Here is a 20,069-nt window from a genome sequence, read left to right on the forward strand (position 1 = left end):
TCCCTGCATGGCAAAGGGAACTCTCTGGAAGCACCAGTTTGCTCCTCAGGAAGGAGGGGAGGGGTTGATGCCTTAGAACACTGTGAGGTCATGAATGATCAGCAACAGCTGGAAAATGGAAAGGAAAGCTTTTAATTAAAAACATGAAAATTCACCATTTGCTCTGTGGATTCATTGGAACAAAGTGCAGAGGAGGCTCTGGTTCCTGCCAGCCCCAAGGTCAGGGATTATTCTGTGGTAATTCCAGGATGTTATCCAGCAGTACGTGCCTGCTTTGCCTGGATTTAGGGATATTATCCCTCAGGAAGTGGCTGCTGAGGGTGGGTCAGTGGGACAATTCTGTCACTCCCTGCTGAGTGCTTAGGAAGAAGACACAGAGAAGGAAGTGCCCTGGTATAAATTATTCTAATTTAAGGAAAAGGAATCACAGGGGTTTTGTCCAGCATTCACTCCAGTCCCTCTGCAGCCCCAGGGATGATCCCAGGCTTTGGATCCCCTCTCTGGGGGCACTGCAGGCAGTGATGGGGAGAGCTCCAGGCCTCAGGAGACCATTTCTAATGGCATGAGGCTGTTCCAGCAGGGGCAGGCACACATCTGAGTGCTGTGACAACCCAGCAAGGCCTGGGGGAGCAATATTGGGCTGTGGCACAAAGCTCAGCCTGGAGCTGAGCTCTCAGTCCTTGAGCTCCTCAGCTCTGGGGCTGTCCCATCAGCCTGGGACGTGTGTCTGCCTCTCCTGCCAGCTGTGTCCCTGTCAGATTTGGGGTTTATTCCCATCACCTCACCTCCAGCTGGAGGAATGAGCAGTGCCAGGCCCTTTCCCAGAGGCAGATTTGGGGTTTATTCCCATCCCCTCAGACTTTGGGGTTTATTCCCATCACCTCACCTCCAGCTGGAGGAATGAGCAGTGCCAGGCCCTTTCCCAGAGGCAGATTTGGGGTTTATTCCCATCCCATCCCCTCCAGCTGGAGGATTGAGCAGTGCCAGGCCCTCTCCCAGAGGCAGGAGCTGCACAGAGTCCCTGGAGGATCAGCAGTGGAGTTCAGAAGGCACTGAGGGTCTCCTGGGCAGGGCAGCTCTCACCATTTGATGCTGAGGGCAGAGCTGGCTCTCTCCACAGCGTGGTACTGTGTGTGCAGCACCTGCAGGGCCCTCTCTGAGCCCCAGCCCCCCAGCCAGTGCTCATAGAGCTCCCTCACTGCCTGGTTCTCCTCTGGGCTCTCAGCCCTCAGCGATTCATACAACCTCTCCACCTGCTGCAGCTCCTCCTTGCTGGATTCCCCCTCCAGTTTGATCTGCCCTCCTCCATTCAGACAGCCTGGGGAAAAAAAAAAAAAAAAAAAAGATTAATAACTTCAGTAACTTCAGCTGGGAAAACATCCTCAGAAATTCCAGGTCATTTATCCTGCTCCTGCAACCAGCTGCAGGGATGAAAACACCCCAGGGATGGAGGTTCCCTCCCAGTTATCTGCCAGCAGCAGGGAGATGTGGGCTGGCTCCAGCTGGGGCTCTGCCAGCTCTTATCTCTTATCTCCTGCCCCCAGGAGGGAGCCTGAGCCCAGCCCAGGTGAGCCCAGCCTTGCAGGAAAGGGAGAAGTGCCTGGGATGAGTTCTGGGATGAATTCCCCTGCTCCCACGGGAGCCAGCAGCAGCACAAGGACAATGGAATCAAATATTAAATATTCCTCCACAGCAGCATTTTCTGTACGTGTGATGATCAGGTCTGGGCAATTTCAGAGGAAAAATCCCCCCAGGTACCAGAGCTCAGGAAATCCTCCTTAAAAGCAATTAATGAATGAATGATGCAAATGTTGTGTGATGGAATTCAGCTGCAATTCTTTAAATGCTGAGGAATTATTGGAAAATCCCCCCCTCCCAGCTGTGCTGGTGTGGCTGTCACAGCCCAAGGGGGTGAGAAATCTCCCTTTTCTCCTGTCTGGAACGCCCTGGAGCTCCCCCAGGCTGGATTTGGAGCAGCCTCACCTGAGGGACAGGCCATGACCTCCACGTAGTGATAGGGGCACTTCCCTCTCTTCAGCTTCTGCACCAGGTTCTGGATGTTCCTGAACCCATAGGCCAGAGCAAAGTGGAGCAGGACCTGCCCATCCCTCTCCAGGGTCACCTCCTGGAAGTCCTTGTTCCTGAGGGAGCAGAGCACAGCAAGTGGTTTCTCCAGATCAGTTTCTATTTTAAGCTTCAAAGAGCAAAACCCAAATGCTTTGTGAGTCTCACTGAAGAGCTGTCCCAGTTCTGGGCCATCCAAGGAAAACAGGAAGGAATTCCTTCCAGAACCTTCCAGGATTGCTGGAGGCACCTGAGCAGAATTTGCAGGAGGACACCTGTGCTGGACAAAGCCTGAAAAGCTCAGCCCAGGGAGTCCCTCCTGACAGACCTGAGTTCCTTCAGCCAGCATCAGTTGGGGATTTTTGACTTCTGCTGGATCATAACACATGGAACAAACCCTGACTGAGGATTCCAGATTTCTAAGGTTAGTAGGAATACCAGGTCCTGATAAAAAACGTAAGTAATTTCATTTTTATCAAGTTTTTGAGACTGTTTTTTTCTGCTTCTTAAACCAGGGACTCCTAAACATAAAAATTGCTCATTAGGGATATAATTAATTCCAAAGGATACATTAAATTAGAGCTGGGAAGGCAGAAGGAACTTCAGGTGGATGAGCCTCAATGCCCAAACTCTCAGTGATTTATTTTGTGTCTCACTCCAGTTAAACAGAGCCCCAAAACCCTCCCACAAGGTTTTTTGGGATCAATAATCAGGGACAAATCTCCCTGATTGGCCTGATCCAAGGTGAGGAATCCCAGCTCCACCAGAGCTCTGCCTTCTCAATTACTCTAAAACTTTATAATTATTCTAGAAGTTATCAGTGGGAAAATCCACCAGGCCAAACTGCAGGGTGTGCCTGGGGAAGGGGCTGGAATTCTCCCTGGAATTGGCTGATTTATTTAATATTGGCTGATTTATTGCTGAGCAGCTGGGGGATGGAGCAGCCAATCTCAGCCTGGACGTGAACTTGAACATTACAAAAAAACCCCAAAAAATTCAGCCTATCAACAGGGAGAGAATTCTTGAGAAAATCCAGAGTTCTCAGTGGGATTGCAGCTCCTTACTTGAGAGGTCTGTAGTGGATGGAGGCCCCGTGGACGCCGAAGAGCTCCCGGGCAGCGTGGATGAAGATGTGCTCCAGGAAGCCGCCCGAGCCGCCGCCGCGGTGCGAGCTCAGCTCCTCCGCAGCCCTGCCGAGCCTGGGGGCACAGCAGCAGCACCTCAGCCCTTGGGGGGCACACACACAGCCCCGGGGCTGCCCCAGCAGCCAAACTGCAGCTCCCCCCGAGCTCCAGCCTCTCCCCTTGTCCTGGGAACGGCGGCACGGGGCGTGCCGGGGGATGTGGCTGTCCCTGGAGGCTGCAAGTGTCACAGGACAGGCTGAAAGGGGCTTGGGATGGTGGAAAGTGCTTGGATGGTTTTACAGTCTTTCCCACCCAAACCATTCCAGGATTCCATGATTCTCTAATTAATCATCAATAATTGATGGATAACAGGGAGGAGCAGCCTGGGATGGTGGAAGGTGTTGAATTGTTTTCATGTCCTTTCCACCCAAACCATTCCACGATTCTCTAATTAATCCTCACTAACTGATGGATAACTCAGGGAGGAACACCCTGGAGCAGTCTGGGGCAGTGGAAGGTTGTTGTTTGCATGGGGTGTTTTGGGAATTTGGTTTTCTTACAGAAAGTGTTGGGGTTGGATGGTTTTCAAATCCTTCCCACCCAAACCATTCCAGGATTCTCTAATTAATCATCATTAATTGATGCATAACTCAGGGAGGAGCAGCCTGGGGAAGTGGAAGGTTGTTGTATTGCACTGAATAGTTATTCAGTTGTTTAGACTGGGTGTTTGGGTAATTTGGTTCTCTTACAGAAGGTGTTGGGGTTGGATGGTTTTTAAGTCCTTTCCACCCAAACCATTCCATGATTCTCTAATTAATCCTCACTAACTGATGGATAACTCAGGGAGGAGCACCCTGGGATGGTGGAAGGGGTTGGGGTTGGATGGTTTTAAAGTCCTCCCCACCCAAACCATTCCAGGATTCCATGATTCTCTAATTAATCCTCACTAATTGATGGATAACTCAGGGAGGAGCAGCCTGGGATGGTGGAAGGTGTTGGATGGTTTTCATGTCCTTTCCACCCAAACCATTCCATGATTCTATAATTAATCCTCATGAATGGATGGATAACTCGGGGAGGTGCTGCTGCTGCACCTCTCTGGTGTTCCAGGAGCTCTGGGATGTTCTCCAGCCCTGAAGCACAGGGGAAGCAGCTCTGGGTGTTCAGTGCAGAGCCAGCCCTGCTCCCAGCCCAGACCCCAAAATGTGTAGCTGGCCCTGGAGCAGAAGCTCCTCCTCACTGCAATAACCCCAGTCCCATCTGACACGTCCTAAATGTCATTTTTCACCAACAGCCTCCTGCAGATTAACTGGGTGACCTAAATATTTGTTATTTCTGCTTTCATTCTGGGATCTTTGCAGTGGCTCTGATAAGGAGGAGCAACAGCTTCTGCTTCAGGAAATTTTTAGCACTGGGACAGATTCTTGTCCTTCCCAAAGCCTGCAGCAGCTTTTTGTGGGATGAAAGGAGCTGGAGTGATTGTCCAGTGGAAATTCACCATATTCTGTACATGAAATATTTTAACTCCCAATTGTTCTGGTTCAAGTGACACAAGAAACCAAATCAAGGGCAAACACACTTGTGTAAGACAGCAGGAAAAGGGGAATTCTGAACTCTCTGAATCCTGGAGGAGAGGGAGCAGGGAAAAGGGGAATTCTGAACTCCCTAAATCCTGGAGGAAAGGGAATTCTGAACTCCCTAAATCCTGGAGGAAAAGGAACATGACTGAAATGGGATTTTGCTCTTACATGGTGTCCAGGGGAGAAGGATCTACATCTGACAAGGACACTCCTTCTTGCTCCAGCAGCTTCAGCACTTCTCCTAGGGCAGAACCAGGCACAAAGAGCTCTTGTTTTTGGGATACAGGCAAACAAACCCCACAGAGCAGTCCCTAAACTGCACCTGCATTTTACCAGGGCATGATTTGCCCTATTAAATACAGATCAATATGCAACCTCTGTCTGAGACAAAGGGTTAGTGAAGCCAGGGAACACTGCAAGGCTCCCAGAATTTGCTGGAATTGGGAATCTCCTGTGGCTCTGCTTACCTGTGGTGATGACACAATCCACATCCCTGGTCTGGTATTCCTGGTTGAAGAAGTCTGGCCTGGAGGCCTCCAGCTTTTTGTCATAGCAGGGCATGACAGTGACGTGGTAGATCCTGTCAGGGGGCAGGTGCTGCAAGGGAGACAAGGCTGGGGCAGCCCAAATCCCCCTGGTCCCAGGGAGTGCATCCCAGGAGCAAAGAGTGGGGGAAATAATGCCTGGAATGGCGCCCACTACGAATGAGAATTTGTGTGTTTATATGTTTCTGAGTAAATGAAATGATTTCTCTCCTAAAGCCAATTTCAGCCGCAGGCAGTGTCAGCAGTTATGGAGCTTCAGAGGTTTCATGGAATCCTGGAATGGTTTGGGGTGGGAAGGACCTTAAACCCCAACACCTCCCACTGTCCCAAGCCCTGTCCAGCCTGGCCTGGGGCATTCCAGGGATCCAGGGGCAGCCACAGCTGCTCTGGGAATCCCATCCCAGCCCCTCCCCACCCTCCCAGGGAGGAATTCCTTCCCAACACCATCCAGCCCTGCCCTCTGGGAGTGCACACGTTCCCTGTGTCCTGGCACCCCAGGCCTTTGGGAATAATCTCTTTCCATCTCTCCTGAGGCTCCCTTCAGCTCCTGAAGTTTCCCTCACTCTGGTGCAATGATCCAAGGTCAGGCAGAGCAGCCAATAATCCCTAATTAAGGCATTAGGGAATCAACTTCCTCCCTACTCCCAAAGCTCAGCCCCTCAGGGCTTGATCTGGAATCCCACAAAACCTCAGGATCATCCAAGCAATAAACACAGGCTGAGCAATCAGGTCACTGACCCTGGGCCACTGTTCCAGTCCCTTGTGCCAAATATTCCCAGAAATTGCCAAATTTTGTCCCAAATCTGCAGCTGCCTCATGCAAGTGTCACAGGAAATCCCAGTGGGTGCTGCAGCCCCTTGCTGGCTGTGGGGATCTCCAGCTCCCCCCTGGGAAGATTCCAGAGGTTCCAGCCTGAGGACAGCAGCAGAACAGGAGGCTGGGAATGAGGGATCCCTTTTGGAGAAGCCATGATGTGCACCTAAGCCCCCACTGCAGCCTTGGCTTGGGTCACTTATTTGAAATGATTCACCAAATTTAAACAACAATGGCACAAAGACTGAAAATAAGGTTCCTCAGCTCTCCCAAATAATTCAGAGGGTTTAATTTAATTACCCCATGCTCAGTGTTCTACCCTAATTACTATTCATTAGCTAAGACAGAAGTGAGGAAGATTTCTGCCTTCGGCAAGGCAATATTGACCCTTACATGTGTATTACACAGCAAATTTATATAAAATCAGCCTGAAGTGTTGAATTGGAGGAGTTCTGCAGTAAGAAGAGCATTTTTAGAGCTGTACCTGCTGCTCTGCAAAGTAGCCCTTGACCAGGGAGCCCATGACCTGCTGGGGGGATTTGGTGGTGCTGATGTGGGGGATGATGAAGCTGCCGTGGGTTTTCTCTGCATAGCAGATCCAGCCTGCAAGGAACATCATCAACAAATTAATTAAAAAATAAGAAGCAGGTCTTCACTCTGCCCATTCTCCCCAAACCCCAGGTTTGGTGCCATTTTCAGCCTCGGTTCAGCACAAAAAGCAAAGCAAATGTCAGCCCAGATTGATTTTAAGGTGTCTCACCACTGCTTTAGCAGCAAAATCTGGGCTGTGAGGAGAATCATCCTGCAGGTCAGAACATCCATTTGCAGCTTTCTGAGCAGCTGCTGGATTTTGGGCTGCAGCTGGAGCTGCAGGCATACCTGGGCAGGCAGAGGCCAGCATGGGCAGGGCCTGTTTGTCCTCTGCTTGTCTCTGGAAGCGCCTCACAAACTCCTGCTGGCTCTCCAGGAGGCTGAAGTTCCTGGAGAAGGTTGTGTCAAACACGTGGTGCACACCTGGGCAGGACAGCAGCTGGGTTAGAAACCTCAGGACACAGCAAAATACAGCAAAAAACCTCCCACTTCACCCGGGGGCAGGCTCAGGCACAGGTGCTGGGCCCTGCAGTGGGCAGGGGATGTTTCACAGCAGGGAAAAGGAGGAAAGGTGACAGGAGAAGTGCAAATGTAAAATGTTAAATTGTTTTCAGTGGTTCTTTACAGGTTTTATGGACTGATGGAATGGTTTGGGGTGGAAAGGACCTCAAAGCTCAGCCAGGTCCACAGGCAGGGACATCTCCCACTATGCCAGGGTGAGCCAGCCTGGCCCTGGGCTCTGCCAGGGATCCAGGAGCAGCTCCAGCTTCTCTGGGAATCTGTGCCAGAGCCTGCCCACCCTGCCAGCCAGGAATTCCTTCCCAAAATCCCACCTGTCCCTGCCCTCTGGCAGTTTAAATCCCTTCCCTTGTCCTGCCCTTACAAAAATCCCTCCCCCTCCTTTTCCCAAGCTTTCCTCCCCTCTCTCCAAGCTCACTGTGTGACTGAACTTTTGGACAGTCTGGAATCCCCGTGGGGTTAAATCCCTTTAACCTGAGCTCAGCCCAGAGAGCACAAACCCCACACTTGCCTAAGCCCTTGAGGAAGGTGCTCAGCTTCTGGGCTGTCTCCAGCAGCCCCAGTTTGCACCTTGCAGCCAGGGAGGCTCTGGACTGGGGGGACACAGAAACCACCACCAGCTTCTGCTCGTGGGCAGCAGCAGCCTGGAAAAAACCAAACAAGCCCAAAGTGGCAGAGCTGGCAGCACCACAGAGCTCCTCAGGCTCACCCCCAGGCAGGAATTTACACCAAACCTTTGAAAAATGAGAAACAACCCCCAAGTGGCAGACCTGGCAGCACCACAGAGCTCCCCAGGCTAATCCTGAGTCAGGAACCTGCACCAAGCCCTTGAAAAATGAGAATAAATCCCAAAGTGGCAGAGCTGGCAGCACCAGAGAACTCCCCAGGCTCATCCCCAGGCAGGAACTTCACCAAACCCTTGAAAAATGAGAATAAACCCAAAAGTGTGGCACAGGCAGAGCTGGCAGCACCACAGAGCTCCCCAGGCTCACCCCAAGACAGGAACTGACACCAAACCCTTGAAAAATGAGAATAAACCCAAAGTGGCAGCACCACAGAGCTCCTCAGGCTCACCCTTACAACTTTAAGAATGAGAAACAAGCCCAGGAGTGCAGTGGGATCCCCGAGGGCTCAGGAATTCCCTTTTCCTGAGGATTTTTCCCCCTTTTTCCTGCAGGGTGAGTGGGACCCACCTTGTTGAGGGCCAGCACCTTGCAGAGCTCCCCGTGGCTCTGCTGGCTCACCAGGACACTCTCAGCTGAGGTGATGCAGCCACTGCAGGCCAGGCAATCATTCAGGGTGATTTTGGCCTTCTCCAGCTTTTGGGCTTCCCCATCCTACAAAAAAAAAAAAAAAAAAAAACCCAAAGCAGGCTCAGTTCTGACCGCAGAATTTAAGGAGCAGTTTCCCCACTTTGTTACAAATAATGAAGATGTTGTTCTTTTGATTTTTACATCTTTATTTTTAATGAGATGAGGATAAAGCCACCTGAATTTGGCTGCTTTTAATGGGATTATTTGGCACAGCAAAGGAGATTTCATCCCAGACACTGGAAGGGAATATTTTCCCTTCTATCTGCCCTGAATAATTTGATTTTCCCAAGAGATTCTCTTCCAATCACCACTCCTCAGTAAAGCCAGGAACAGACCAGGAAATGAGGCACTATTAACATTTTAAAATAAGGAACCAGGCTCCTTTGGAAGGGCTGTGCCCTCCTTTTTTAAAATCAAATCTGCCTAAAATTCCAAGTTCCATTCCCAGAGGGATTCCCAGCCTGGTTAACTGAGCAGTGCCAGCTTTTTTTGGGGAAAACAGAAAAAACTCAGCTTGAATTCTTCAAGCTTTTAAAGAAATAATTTGAAATATTATTTTTAAAAAACCCAGCACGATTTATTAAAAATATCTTGCTTAAATCTCTGAGTGAGCACAAGGGCATTGTCACAACCAACCTGGAACTGCCAATCCTTAAATATTGATAAAATAAATAAACTTTTCATCTTATCTGCTCTCTTATGAAAACCATCAGCAATTAATAGCAGTGTTTCAGAGTATAAAAAACTGGAATAAATTGGAATTACTGAGTATAAAATGACTGCTTAGAAAAGAATTTATAAATTAAAATGCTGCTAAATTGAAGTTTAATACAATCTCAGCTCATCTGCTCTTATATTAATAATCAGTAATTAATAGCAGTGTTTCAGAGCATAAAACTGGCACAAAATTGGAATTATTTATTATAAATTAAAAAGGGAAAAAAAACCCCAGGAATGCTGACAGCACCTCTTTGAGCCATTAAATGGATGTAGATAATTAAATTACTTAAAGTACACTGATTTTTCTGGGGTTTTTTACAGTGAACAAAGACCCCACATACCTGATTGACCTGGAAATAGCTTCCATCAGCTTCAATTCTGATCTTGGCTGCTGCTTTTCCAGGCTTTTTGTCCACTTTGACAGGCTTGATGCATTCCTGAAAGAGCAGCAGAGCCTGGAGGTGAGGAGCTGAGCAAGGAAGAGAGGATTGGGTAAAAAATCAATATTGGGGATTGAATAAAAATCAATATAGGGGATTGAATAAAAAATAAATATTAGGGATTGATAAAAAATCAGTATTGGGGATTGGATAAAATCAATACAGGGGATTGAATAAAAACTAAATATTGGGGATTGCTAAAAAATCAGTATTGGGGATTGGATAAAATCAATATTGGGGATTGAATAAAAAAATCAATATAGGGGATTGGATAAAAAACAAATATAGGGGATTCAATAGGGAGTAAATATTGGGGGTTCAATAAAAAATCAATATAGGGGATTAAATTTAAAAATATTAGGAATTAAATAAGTTTAGGGGAGAAAATAAAAAATAAATATTGGGAATTAAATTTAAAAAAATAGGGGTTTCAATAAAAAATAAAGAACTAAAGGGATCAAAGAGCAGCTCTGGATCCTGCCCTCAATCCAGGCTGGAATTTCCCCAAGTTTCTCTCACCCCCTGGGAACAGGAGGAACAATTCTCCAGCATCATCCCAGCCCAGCACAGCTCTGCTGCTCCTCCAGCTCAGCTCTGGCTCTGGAGCTGTGGCAGGAGCAGCCAGCCCCTTCCTCCTCCTCCTCCTCCTTCTCCTCCTCCTCGCCAGGTCCCAGCTCAGCTGCAGGGAGGTGCCAGTGCCCAGCCCAGCTGCCTCTGGGGACAGAAGGGGCTCAGTGCCACCCTGCCCTGGTGCCCCAGCACGAGTCCCAGGGGGTTTTTCTGGATTTTATCCTGATTTTATCCTGGTTTTATCCTGATTTTATCCTGATTTTATCCTGATTTTATCCTGGTTTTATCCTGATTTTATCCTGATTTTAGTGCTCAGCCCCCCCCGGCTCTGTGTCCTGCCCCTCCTCTGAGCACTCTGAGCTCCCCTAAATGAATCCCCCTGCAGGAACCCCTCACTCAGAGCAAAGGCAGGGCTGGTTATTCCCTGAGGAATTCCCTTACAAACCCAAACGCAGGGAGAATTCACCATTTTGGGGTTTGCTATTGCCCTGCCCACAGTCCCAGCTCAGTTCTTCTGCCGTGCTTCTCAGCAAACACAGGACATAAATGTGGATATGAATCTGGATATGAATCTGGATACGAATCCTGGATATGGATCTGGATATGGATCTGAATAGGAATCCAGGATATAAATCTGGATAAGAATCCTGAATATCAATCCTGGATATGAATCCTAGATACAAATCCTGGACATGAATGCTGGATATGAATCTGGATACAAATCCAGGACTGACATCTCGGGTGTGTGACCCCACAGTGTCCAACATTGACCCCAAAGTGACCCCATGGTGTCCCGCAGTGTCCCCACAGTGACTCAGTGTCCCACAGTGACCCCGCAGTGTCCCCATCGTGTCCCACAGTGACCCCGCGGTGTCCCCGAGCCCTGCCCCGGCCCTGTGGCAGGATCAGCTCCCAGCCCTCACTTTCCCCAGCAGCACGGGAGGGCTTTTCTGGCCGGGCACGGTCCCGTGCGGCGACACCGAGGGGCAGAGGCTGAGGTGGCACCGCCGCCTCCCCTCAGGGCCCCTCCGCACGCCGGCCCCGGGAGTCCCCGCGGGTCCCCGGCGCTGTCACCTGCGAGGGGGCGATGAAATCGTCCAGATCCGTCAGCTGCAGCACCCCGCTGAAGCGCGCCGCCATGGCTGCCGCCAAGCGAGCAGTGTGTCGTGACACGGGACTACAGCACTGCCGCCAAGCGAGCAATGTGTCGTGACACGGGACTGCCACACCGCCGCAAAGTGAGCCGCGTGTCGTGACACGGGACTACAGCGCCGCCGCAAAGTGAGCCGTGTGTCGTGAAACCGAACTACAGCACCGCCGCAAAGTGAGCCGTGTGTCGTGACACAGGACTACAGCACCGCCACAAAGTGAGCCGTGTGTCGTGAAACCGAACTACAGCACCGCCGCAAAGTGAGCCGTGTGTCGTGACACGGGACTACAGCACCGCCGCCAAGCGAGCAGCAGTACTGTCGTAAAAGCGCCCACAATTACAATATAATATTTTTTTATTTCTGCTCTCAGTTTTTGGGATAAACTGGTACTGTATAAGGCCTTTTGGCGTCCTAAGCAAATAAAAAAGTGTCAGCGCCAGGAAAATTCGGTGTAATTCTCTTCTTTCACGCGCTGGGGGGTGCTGAGAATCTCCTGCCTCAAGGGGATCCCAAAATGAAATCTCAGCAAATGTTTCGGGCTCTGAGAAATAATAATAAAAAAAAAAAAAGAAAAGAAATAATTAGGTACAAAATGAGGTGAATTCCCTGCAGCTGCTGGGCCCAGCCAGGTGCTCAGGGGGTACTTAAGGAGCTCATTTAGGGTGGGGAACATTTGGGGTTTAGGCAGAGTGAGAGGCAGGGAGTAGTTGAGGTTTGCTCTGATTTTTGGGACTGTGGACAGGAATTGAATAGGATGGGATGGGATGGAATGGAATGGAATAGGATGGGGTGGGATCCAGGGGGTGGGATCCACAGGATGGGATGGAATGGGATGCGATGGGGTGGGATCCATGGGATGGGATGGAATCCATGGCATGGGATGGAATCCATGGGATGGGGATGGAGTGGGATCCATGGGAAGAAATCCATGGGATGCAATGGAGTAGGATGGGATGGGATCCATGGGGTGGGATCCATGGGAAGGAATTGAATAGGATGGGATGGGGTGGGATGGGATCCATGGAGTGGGATGGGATCCTGGGAGGGGATCCATGGGATGGATTGGAATGGAATAGGATGGGATGGGATCCATGGAATGGGATGGGATGGGGTGGGATCCATGGGAAGAGATCCACGGGATGGAGTCCATAAGAAGGGATGGGATCCATGGGAAGAGATCCATGGGATGGAGTCCATAGGAAGGGATGGGATCCATGGGATGGGATGGGACCCATGGGATGGGACGGGATCCTGAGCAGGAGGGGCTGGGGCACCGCTGGCCCCATTTCTGGGCCCTGCTGCTCCCCAAACCCAGGCACAGAGGCACAGCCCACGTCCCAGCAGTCCCTTTTCCCCTCTCCTTGCTCAGTTTGTTTGCTCTGCAGGGCTTGGAGCCTTCTCTGAGCGTGGTTTGGGCCTTGTGCAATGCAAACAGCACAGAGCCAAGGAAAGCTCTTGTGCAAACCTGCAGGAAGGAACTGTGGGGTTGAATTCCAGCTACAAAGGGGTGTTTGGTGCTGCTGGGCCTTCTGGGGGTGTCCCCATTGTCCCTGGGACGCAGGAGGGGCTGTGGGAGGGCTCCAGGGCAGGGGATATATCAGGGGTGGGGATGTTTGTGGGATTGCTCTGCAATTTCCAGACCAGGGGATAAATCAGGATTGGGGTTGGGCTGTTTGTGGGATTGTTCTGCAGGTGTCAGAGCAGGGGATAAGTCAGGATTGGGGTTAGAGGGGTGGGAGTGTTTGTAGTTTTGCCCTGCGGTTCCTAGGGCAGGGGATAAATTAGGATTGGGGTGTTTGTGAGTTTGCTTTCCAGTTCACAGAGCAGGGGTTAAATCAGGGCTGGCTTTAGGGCGTCTAGAGTGTTTGTGGGATTTTTCTGCAGTTCCCAGAGCAGGGGATAAGTCAGGATTGGGGTTAGAAGGGTGGCAGTGTTTGTATTTTTGTTCTGCAGGTCCCAGAGCAGGCGATAAATCAGGACTGGGGGGTTTGGTGGTAGGAAAATACCTCTGACATCCCTGCCTTCCCTCCCTCCTTCTTTGCTGCTTAAAATCGCCCTCAGGTGAGGGGCTGAGGCAGCTGAGGAGGGGATCACAGAATCACTGGGGTTTAAAAAGACCTTTAAAAACCCAGCACTGCCAGGGCCACCCCTAGACCTTGTCCCCAGGCCAGCTCTGAAATCCCTGCAATGACCCCAGCACCGCCCTGGGCAGCTGTGCCAGGGCTGTTCCCCCCTCTGGGGGAGGAAATTCTTCATTAATCTCCAAATTAAACTTGCCCTGGTGCACCTGGAGGCCATTTCCTTCTGTCCTGTCCCTGCTCCCGGGGTGCCTGAGCTGTGACACCCAAACCCCCACCCGGGGCTGACCCCTCTGGCATTTCTGGGCGTGGGCTCTGCGGCTCCTTGGAGCCAAAATTTTGTTTCTGTTCCTGAATTCCCCGCTGGGAACTGCAGCCCTGAGCAAACAGAGTGACACAAACTCCTTGGGGAGGCAAATATTGTCCTGTTTGTGGGACAGGGATCTCGCTGCTGGTGACATTTACGGAGGCTGTGTCACCCCAGGGGCGCGGGCTGCGGTGAGCTCCTCATCCTCCTCCTCATCCTCCTCATCCTCCCTCAGCTCCGTGCCAGGTTTGGCACTGGGGATTGTTGTGGCTAAAACAGAGACAATCCAAAGGAACAAAGTCCATTTCCAGAAGGTTTAAACTGGGTTCAAAATGTTTAAACTATTGCAGCGTGCATGCTGTTTATACATTCTTATAAAAACTCATAAATTTGACTTTGCTCATTGGTCAGGAATGACGAAGTGTTCATTGCAATAGAGAATTGCAGATTCGTTGGAATAGAGAATTTTATTCATTGGAATAGAGAATTTTATTCCAGGTGAGCCTCGGGTTTCTCTTATTTCTCCTTCTTTCTTTCTTGGTTTCTCTACCAACGACCTTGGTAGGAAATTCTTTCCACGTGGATTCTCTTCTCCAAAAGCTGCTGTGAAAGCTCCTGCACAAGGGTGGCACTGGAGCAGCCCTGTCCCCCCATCCCTGCTGGAGCTCTCTCCATCCCAGGAGAAAATCTCAGATTTTTCAGGAGGAAAAGCCCAGGATGAGGTGTAGGAATGTGAAATGCAGGGAACTCCCAGAACAAACGGATTGTTGTTGTGAAAAATCAGCGTCCACTTTGTGAGGAAATGGCATCCACGAGTCCCAAAAATCAAAGGAGTCAGAGATGAAACAAAGCTAAAGAATTCCCAGGACACATTAAAGAAAACCTTCAAATATTTATATATATAATATAAATAATATATATTAAATATAATATGTATTATATAAACCCTCAGATATTTATCTATATCATATAAATATCTATTATATATATAATAGATACTGTAATATAAATATCTATTATATACATTATATATACTATATTATATATAATATAAATATACATTATAATATGCATTTATATTATGGTTTATATCTTATTGATATTATAAGTTTATATTATATAAATAGGAATAAAATATATATATTTATATAAAATATATAAATATTAAATCTAGACATTATCTATTTTATATAATTATATAAAATTATAATATTATAAATTATAATTTATACATAATAAATATATTTATAATATATGAATATATACTATATCATATCTATGAATATGCATTTAAACAGTTCAATGACAAAGTGCATAAGGAAATTTGCTACAGCTATTGCTGTGCTTTTGGCAGTTTGCTGGATTTTATCCTTTTTATCCCTTATTCAGCTTTCAAAAAGTGAAAAGTTTGAGCCTCGTTGCTCACCCCGAGGCAGGCTTAGCCAGGCCCGGCTTAGCTGGGCCAGCACAAAGCCCCTTTGTCCCGGCTGGGCGTGCCCGGGGGGGACTGGGCAGGATTTGTTGTCCCTGTCACACCTGGCTGAGCTCAGCCCTGCCCAGCCCTGGGCACGCTCGGGCCCGTTTTGGGGCTGTCCCCCCCCTCAATTTTGGGGTGCCCCACCCTTCCCCCCCAGCCCTGGTGCAGAACTGGGAGCAGGTTTTGGGGAAAAAGCTCCTTGGAGGCAGAGGCAGGGCTGGTGTGGCATGGGGTGAGTGAATTAAAGGGGATTTTTTTATTCCAGATGAGCCCCAAATGCCCCTCACAGACCCTGCAGGGTCATGGGGTGAATTAAAGGGGATTTTTTATTCCAGGTGTGCCCCAAATGCCCTTCACAGAGCCCTGTAGGGCTGATGTGTCATGGGGTCAGATAAAGAGGACTTTTTTATTCCAGGTAAGATCCCAATTTCCCCTCACAGACCCTGCAGGGTCTTGGAGTAAATAAAGGGGTTTTTATTTCAGGTGAGCTCCAAAATACCTTTCACAGACTCTACAGGGCTGGTGTGTCACAGGGTGAATTAAAGGGTTTTTTTATTCCAGATGAGCCCCAATGCCCTCACAGACCCTGCAGGGTCATGGGGTGAATTAAAGGGGTTTTTTATTCCAGGTGTGCCCCAAATGCCCTTCACAGAGCCCTGTAGGGCTGATGTGTCATGGGGTCAGATAAAGAGGACTTTTTTATTCCAGGTAAGATCCCAATTTCCCCTCACAGACCCTGCAGGGTCTTGGAGTAAATTAAAGGGGATTTTTTATTTCAGGTGAGCTCCAAAATACCTTTCACAGACTCTACAGGGCTGGTGTGTCACAGGGTGAATTAAAGGGGATTTTTTTATTCCAGATGAGCCCCAAATGCTCCTCACAGACCCTGCAGGGTCATGGGGTGAATTAAAGGGGATTTTTTATTCCAGGTGAGCCCCAAATCCCCTTCACAGAGCCCTGTAGGGCTGATGTGTCATGGAGTGAGTGAATTAAAGGGGATTTTTTATTCCAGGTGAGCCCCAAAATCCCCCAAAAATGCCAAACCGCAGAGTTCTGGCCCCAAACCTGGCTGGAGGATCCCCAGAGGCCTCTTGCCTTCAGCCCTGTGACTAATTACTAATTACTAATTACCCTAATTCCCAAGCGCTGATGGTTCCTGCGGGGTTGGTGCTTTGCGATGGGGCCTGGGGGGAGTCTCTGAGTCACAGCAGCCGCGTTTGTTGGTGACTCCCGGAATTCCAGAGGGCTGATAAGGACCTGGAGAGCGCCGAGAACCGCGGGGGTGTGGTGGCACTGGGAGGGGACAGCGACACCAATTACTGATGGCCAGGAACGGGCAAGCCCAGGCCAGGCCCGGAGCTGGGCTTGGCAAAAACCTGCCTGGAGAAACATCCAGAAAGTGACCAAACAGCGATTTTTTTTTTTTCGTTTGGTTGGTTTTTTGGTTTTGTTTGGGGTTTTTTTGGTGGGTTTTTTTTGTTTTTTGGTTGGGGTTTTGGGGTTTTTGTGGTGTTTTTGGTTTTGGTTTTTTTAAATTTTTGTTGGATTTTTTTGTTTTATTTTTCTTTGGTGTTTGTTTTTTTGTTTGTTTGTTCGGGGTTTTCTTTTTTTGGTGCGTTTTTTTGTTTGTTTTTGGGGTGGTGTTTTGTTTTGTTTTTTTGTGATTTTTTTGGTTTTCCTATTTATTTGGTCGGGGTTTTCTTTTTTGGTGGGTTTTTTGTTTGTTTGTGGGTTTTTTTCTGCTCCATCCTCTCTCTGTGCTCCGCAAGCCCAGGAGTTCCCGGCTCCCTCTCCATCCCCGGGGATTGCTCGGCTCCATCCCCTTTGTGCTCCCGGAGCCCAGGAATGCCCAGCTCCCTCTCCGTGCCCGGGGAGTGCCCGGTCCCCGCTCCATCCCCGTGGTACTCCTGGAGCCCAGGAGTGCCCGGCTCCATCCCCGTTGGGCTCCCGGAGCTCGGGGAGTGCCCCGCTCCCTCTCCATGCCCTTCTGTTCTCTCGGAGCTCAGGGAGTTCCATCCCCGGTTCCATCCCCGCTCCGTGCCCGGGCCGTGTCCTTCTCCATCCCCTGTGTGCTCCCGGCTCCCGTTCCGCGCCCGGCCCCGTTCCATGCCCAGGGCGTGTCCCGCTCCATCCCGGGATGCAGCAGCCCGGGCCACGCCCCGGCTCGCCCGTCAAAAGGAGCCCGCGGTGCCCGAGCGTGCCAGGGACCGGAACGGGCACAGGTGAGCGGCACAGGGTCCCCTCCGGGCGGGCACGGCCACCTCCTGGCCCTGGGCCACCAAACCGGGTCATCTCCTGGCTCTGGGTCACCCAACAGGGCCATCTCCTGTCCCTGTGCCACCCACCCGGGCCACCTTCTGCCCTCCTGCCGCCTCCTGTCCTCTGCCACCCCCCTGGGTCACGTCCTGTCCCTCTGCCACCTTCTGTCCTCTGCCACCCGCCTGGGTCACCTCCTGTCCCTCTGCCACCTTCTGTCCTCTGCCACCCGCCTGGGTCACGTCCTGTCCCTCTGCCACCTTCTGTCCTCTGCCACCCGCCTGGGTCACTTCCTCTGCCACCCCCTGTCCCTCTGCCACCTGCCCCTGGGCCACCCCCCCCCCGGGTCACTTCCTCTTTCTCTGCCGCCTCCTGTCCCTCTGCCACCCCAGACCCAGCTCAGGGCGTGGTGCCTTCTTTAACTCCAAATTCTCCTTGTGTTTTCCCAGACCTCCCCCCACCCCTGGAGTTTTTCCCATTTTTTGGGGCGAATTTTGGGGTTTGTGAAGGGTGCTGGGGTGTCCAGATTTCCACCTGACCTTTTCCTTTCCTCCTCTGGGTTTGAGATTGTTATTTATTTATTTCTCTTTGGTTTTTCCTTTCTGAACTGGTTCCTGGGGCTCTCCTGAACACCTGTCCTGTTTGGTTTTTATTTATTTATTCCTGTTTGGTTTTTCCTGGCTGAGCTGAGGTGGTTCCTGCAGACCTGTCCAGAAATGTCTCCTCTGCTGCCAGGGCTGGGATTCCTCCTCCTCCTGCTGGGTGAGTCTGCTGTGGGCTGGTCCAGGAGGGTTTTCCATAGCTGGGGTCACCCTAAAAGGGGAAATTTGTGCTGCCAGAGCACTGAATGTGACTTGGGTGGTTGCTCTCAATCCCCAGCCTTTCGTGGTCCCGTTTGTTGTTGGATTTGTGAGTGAAATATTTCGGTTTTTAGGGTGGGAAGATCCCACCAGGACTGATCCCTCCTGTCTGTTCAGAGCTGTGTGCTCCCTGTTCCTCTGCTGGGAAAGCACTTAAGGAATAATCATAATTAAATCTGATTACCTCTGTATTCGTTGAATTGTAAATCCCAGCACGGTTTTGGGTTGGGAGGGACCTTAAATCCCCTCCACTCCATGGGCAGGGACCCCTCCCATCCCAGGAATGAAGTGCTCATCCAAGCTGCTTTAGGGCCCCCTCCTAATGCAGTTTTTGGGATTATGAACTCATCCACAGCAGGAAAGTCGCTCCTCCATCAGACCTGAGAGCTGCAGAGCCCTCTCTGTGTCCCCTCCCTGTCCCACTGGTATACTATATAATATATTAGCTTATAATATAAAAATATATTAGAATATATAGATATATTATATAGAATATTATATACTATATCATATATTTATAACATATTATTATATGTTATTACTATAATATATTATATAGAATATGGTATATAATAATGCCTTGTTATATATCAATAATATATTGATATATATTATATAAATAATGTATTGATTTATTAATATATACTATTAATTAATATATGCTAATATAATATATACTATATACTATATTACATTACATTGCATTCTATATATATAGAATGCATATATAGAAAATATATATTATATTATATATATTCATATAATATATTCTATAATAACATAAATTATAATATTTGCATTGTCTCACCCTCCACATGAGACTAAAAATAGAATAAAAGTTTTTAAAACACCTCTGAGTTCCCCCATCTCTGAGTCAGAAAAAAGCAGAACCCAGCAGAAACTGAGCTCTGAAATCCTTCAGGGAGCTGAGGGGGCTGGGCTGGGGCTGGGTAGGAGTTCTGTGCTGGCTCTGCTCCTAAATCCCTTTGTCTTGCAGGGTGCCACGGAGCTGCTGCTGCTGGGACAGAGCTGGTAAGGGTAATTCCACCCAAAAAATTGAAATTAGTGTGGGTAAAATCTTCCAGGGTGGTTTGGGTTGGGGGGCCTTAAAGATCAGCCATGGCAGCCCCCCTTCCTCTGGGACCCCACTGGAACCACCAGGGGAACTTCCCTCCCCTTGTGGAGTGGGATGGGCTGGAACTGCCCCGGTGAATGAGGTGCAGAGCCAAGAACTGTCCAGGGGCCCAGGGTTTGGGGTTTGGGTGTGCTCAGGGTGTGGGGTTTCAGTGTGCTCAGAATTTGGGATTTCCATGTGTTCAGGATTTGGGGTTTCAGTGTGTTCAGGATTTGGGATTTCTGTGTGTTCAGGATTTGGGTTTTCCATGTGTTCAGTGTTTGGGATTTCCATGTGCTCAGGATTTGGGATTTGGGTGTGCTCAGTGTTTGGGATTTCCGTGTGCTCAGGATTTGGGATTTGGGTGTGCTCAGGGTTTGGGGTTTCCGTGTGCTCAGGATTTGGGGTTTGGGTGTGCTCAGGGTTTGGGATTTGGGTGTGTTCAGGGTTTGGGATTTCGGTGTGCTCAGGGTTTGGGGTTTCACTGTGCTCAGGTCCCACCCCAACCCAAAGGGCTCCCCCAGTCTGTGTGCAGTGATCCCAAACA

At 49.5% G+C, this 20,069-nt stretch overlaps 1 protein-coding gene across 1 annotated transcript; it reads right to left on the reverse strand.

Moving 5' to 3' along the window:
- Nucleotides 1–935: 935 nt before the first annotated feature.
- On the reverse strand, nucleotides 936–11,439 carry CIAO3 (cytosolic iron-sulfur assembly component 3). Its single transcript, XM_030958080.1, has 11 exons — nucleotides 11,354–11,439; nucleotides 9,611–9,706; nucleotides 8,430–8,573; nucleotides 7,748–7,880; nucleotides 7,006–7,140; nucleotides 6,611–6,729; nucleotides 5,236–5,365; nucleotides 4,937–5,009; nucleotides 3,129–3,263; nucleotides 1,984–2,141; nucleotides 936–1,318 (listed from the first exon to the last, which is right to left on the reverse strand). The coding sequence occupies exons 1-11, from the start codon at nucleotides 11,417–11,419 to the stop codon at nucleotides 1,080–1,082; spliced, it is 1,428 nt and encodes a 475-aa protein (XP_030813940.1). The 5' UTR covers nucleotides 11,420–11,439; the 3' UTR covers nucleotides 936–1,079.
- Nucleotides 11,440–20,069: the final 8,630 nt, after the last annotated feature.

The sequence above is a fragment of the Camarhynchus parvulus genome, chromosome 14 (assembly GCF_901933205.1).
Source record: "Camarhynchus parvulus chromosome 14, STF_HiC, whole genome shotgun sequence".
Lineage (NCBI taxonomy): Eukaryota > Metazoa > Chordata > Aves > Passeriformes > Thraupidae > Camarhynchus > Camarhynchus parvulus.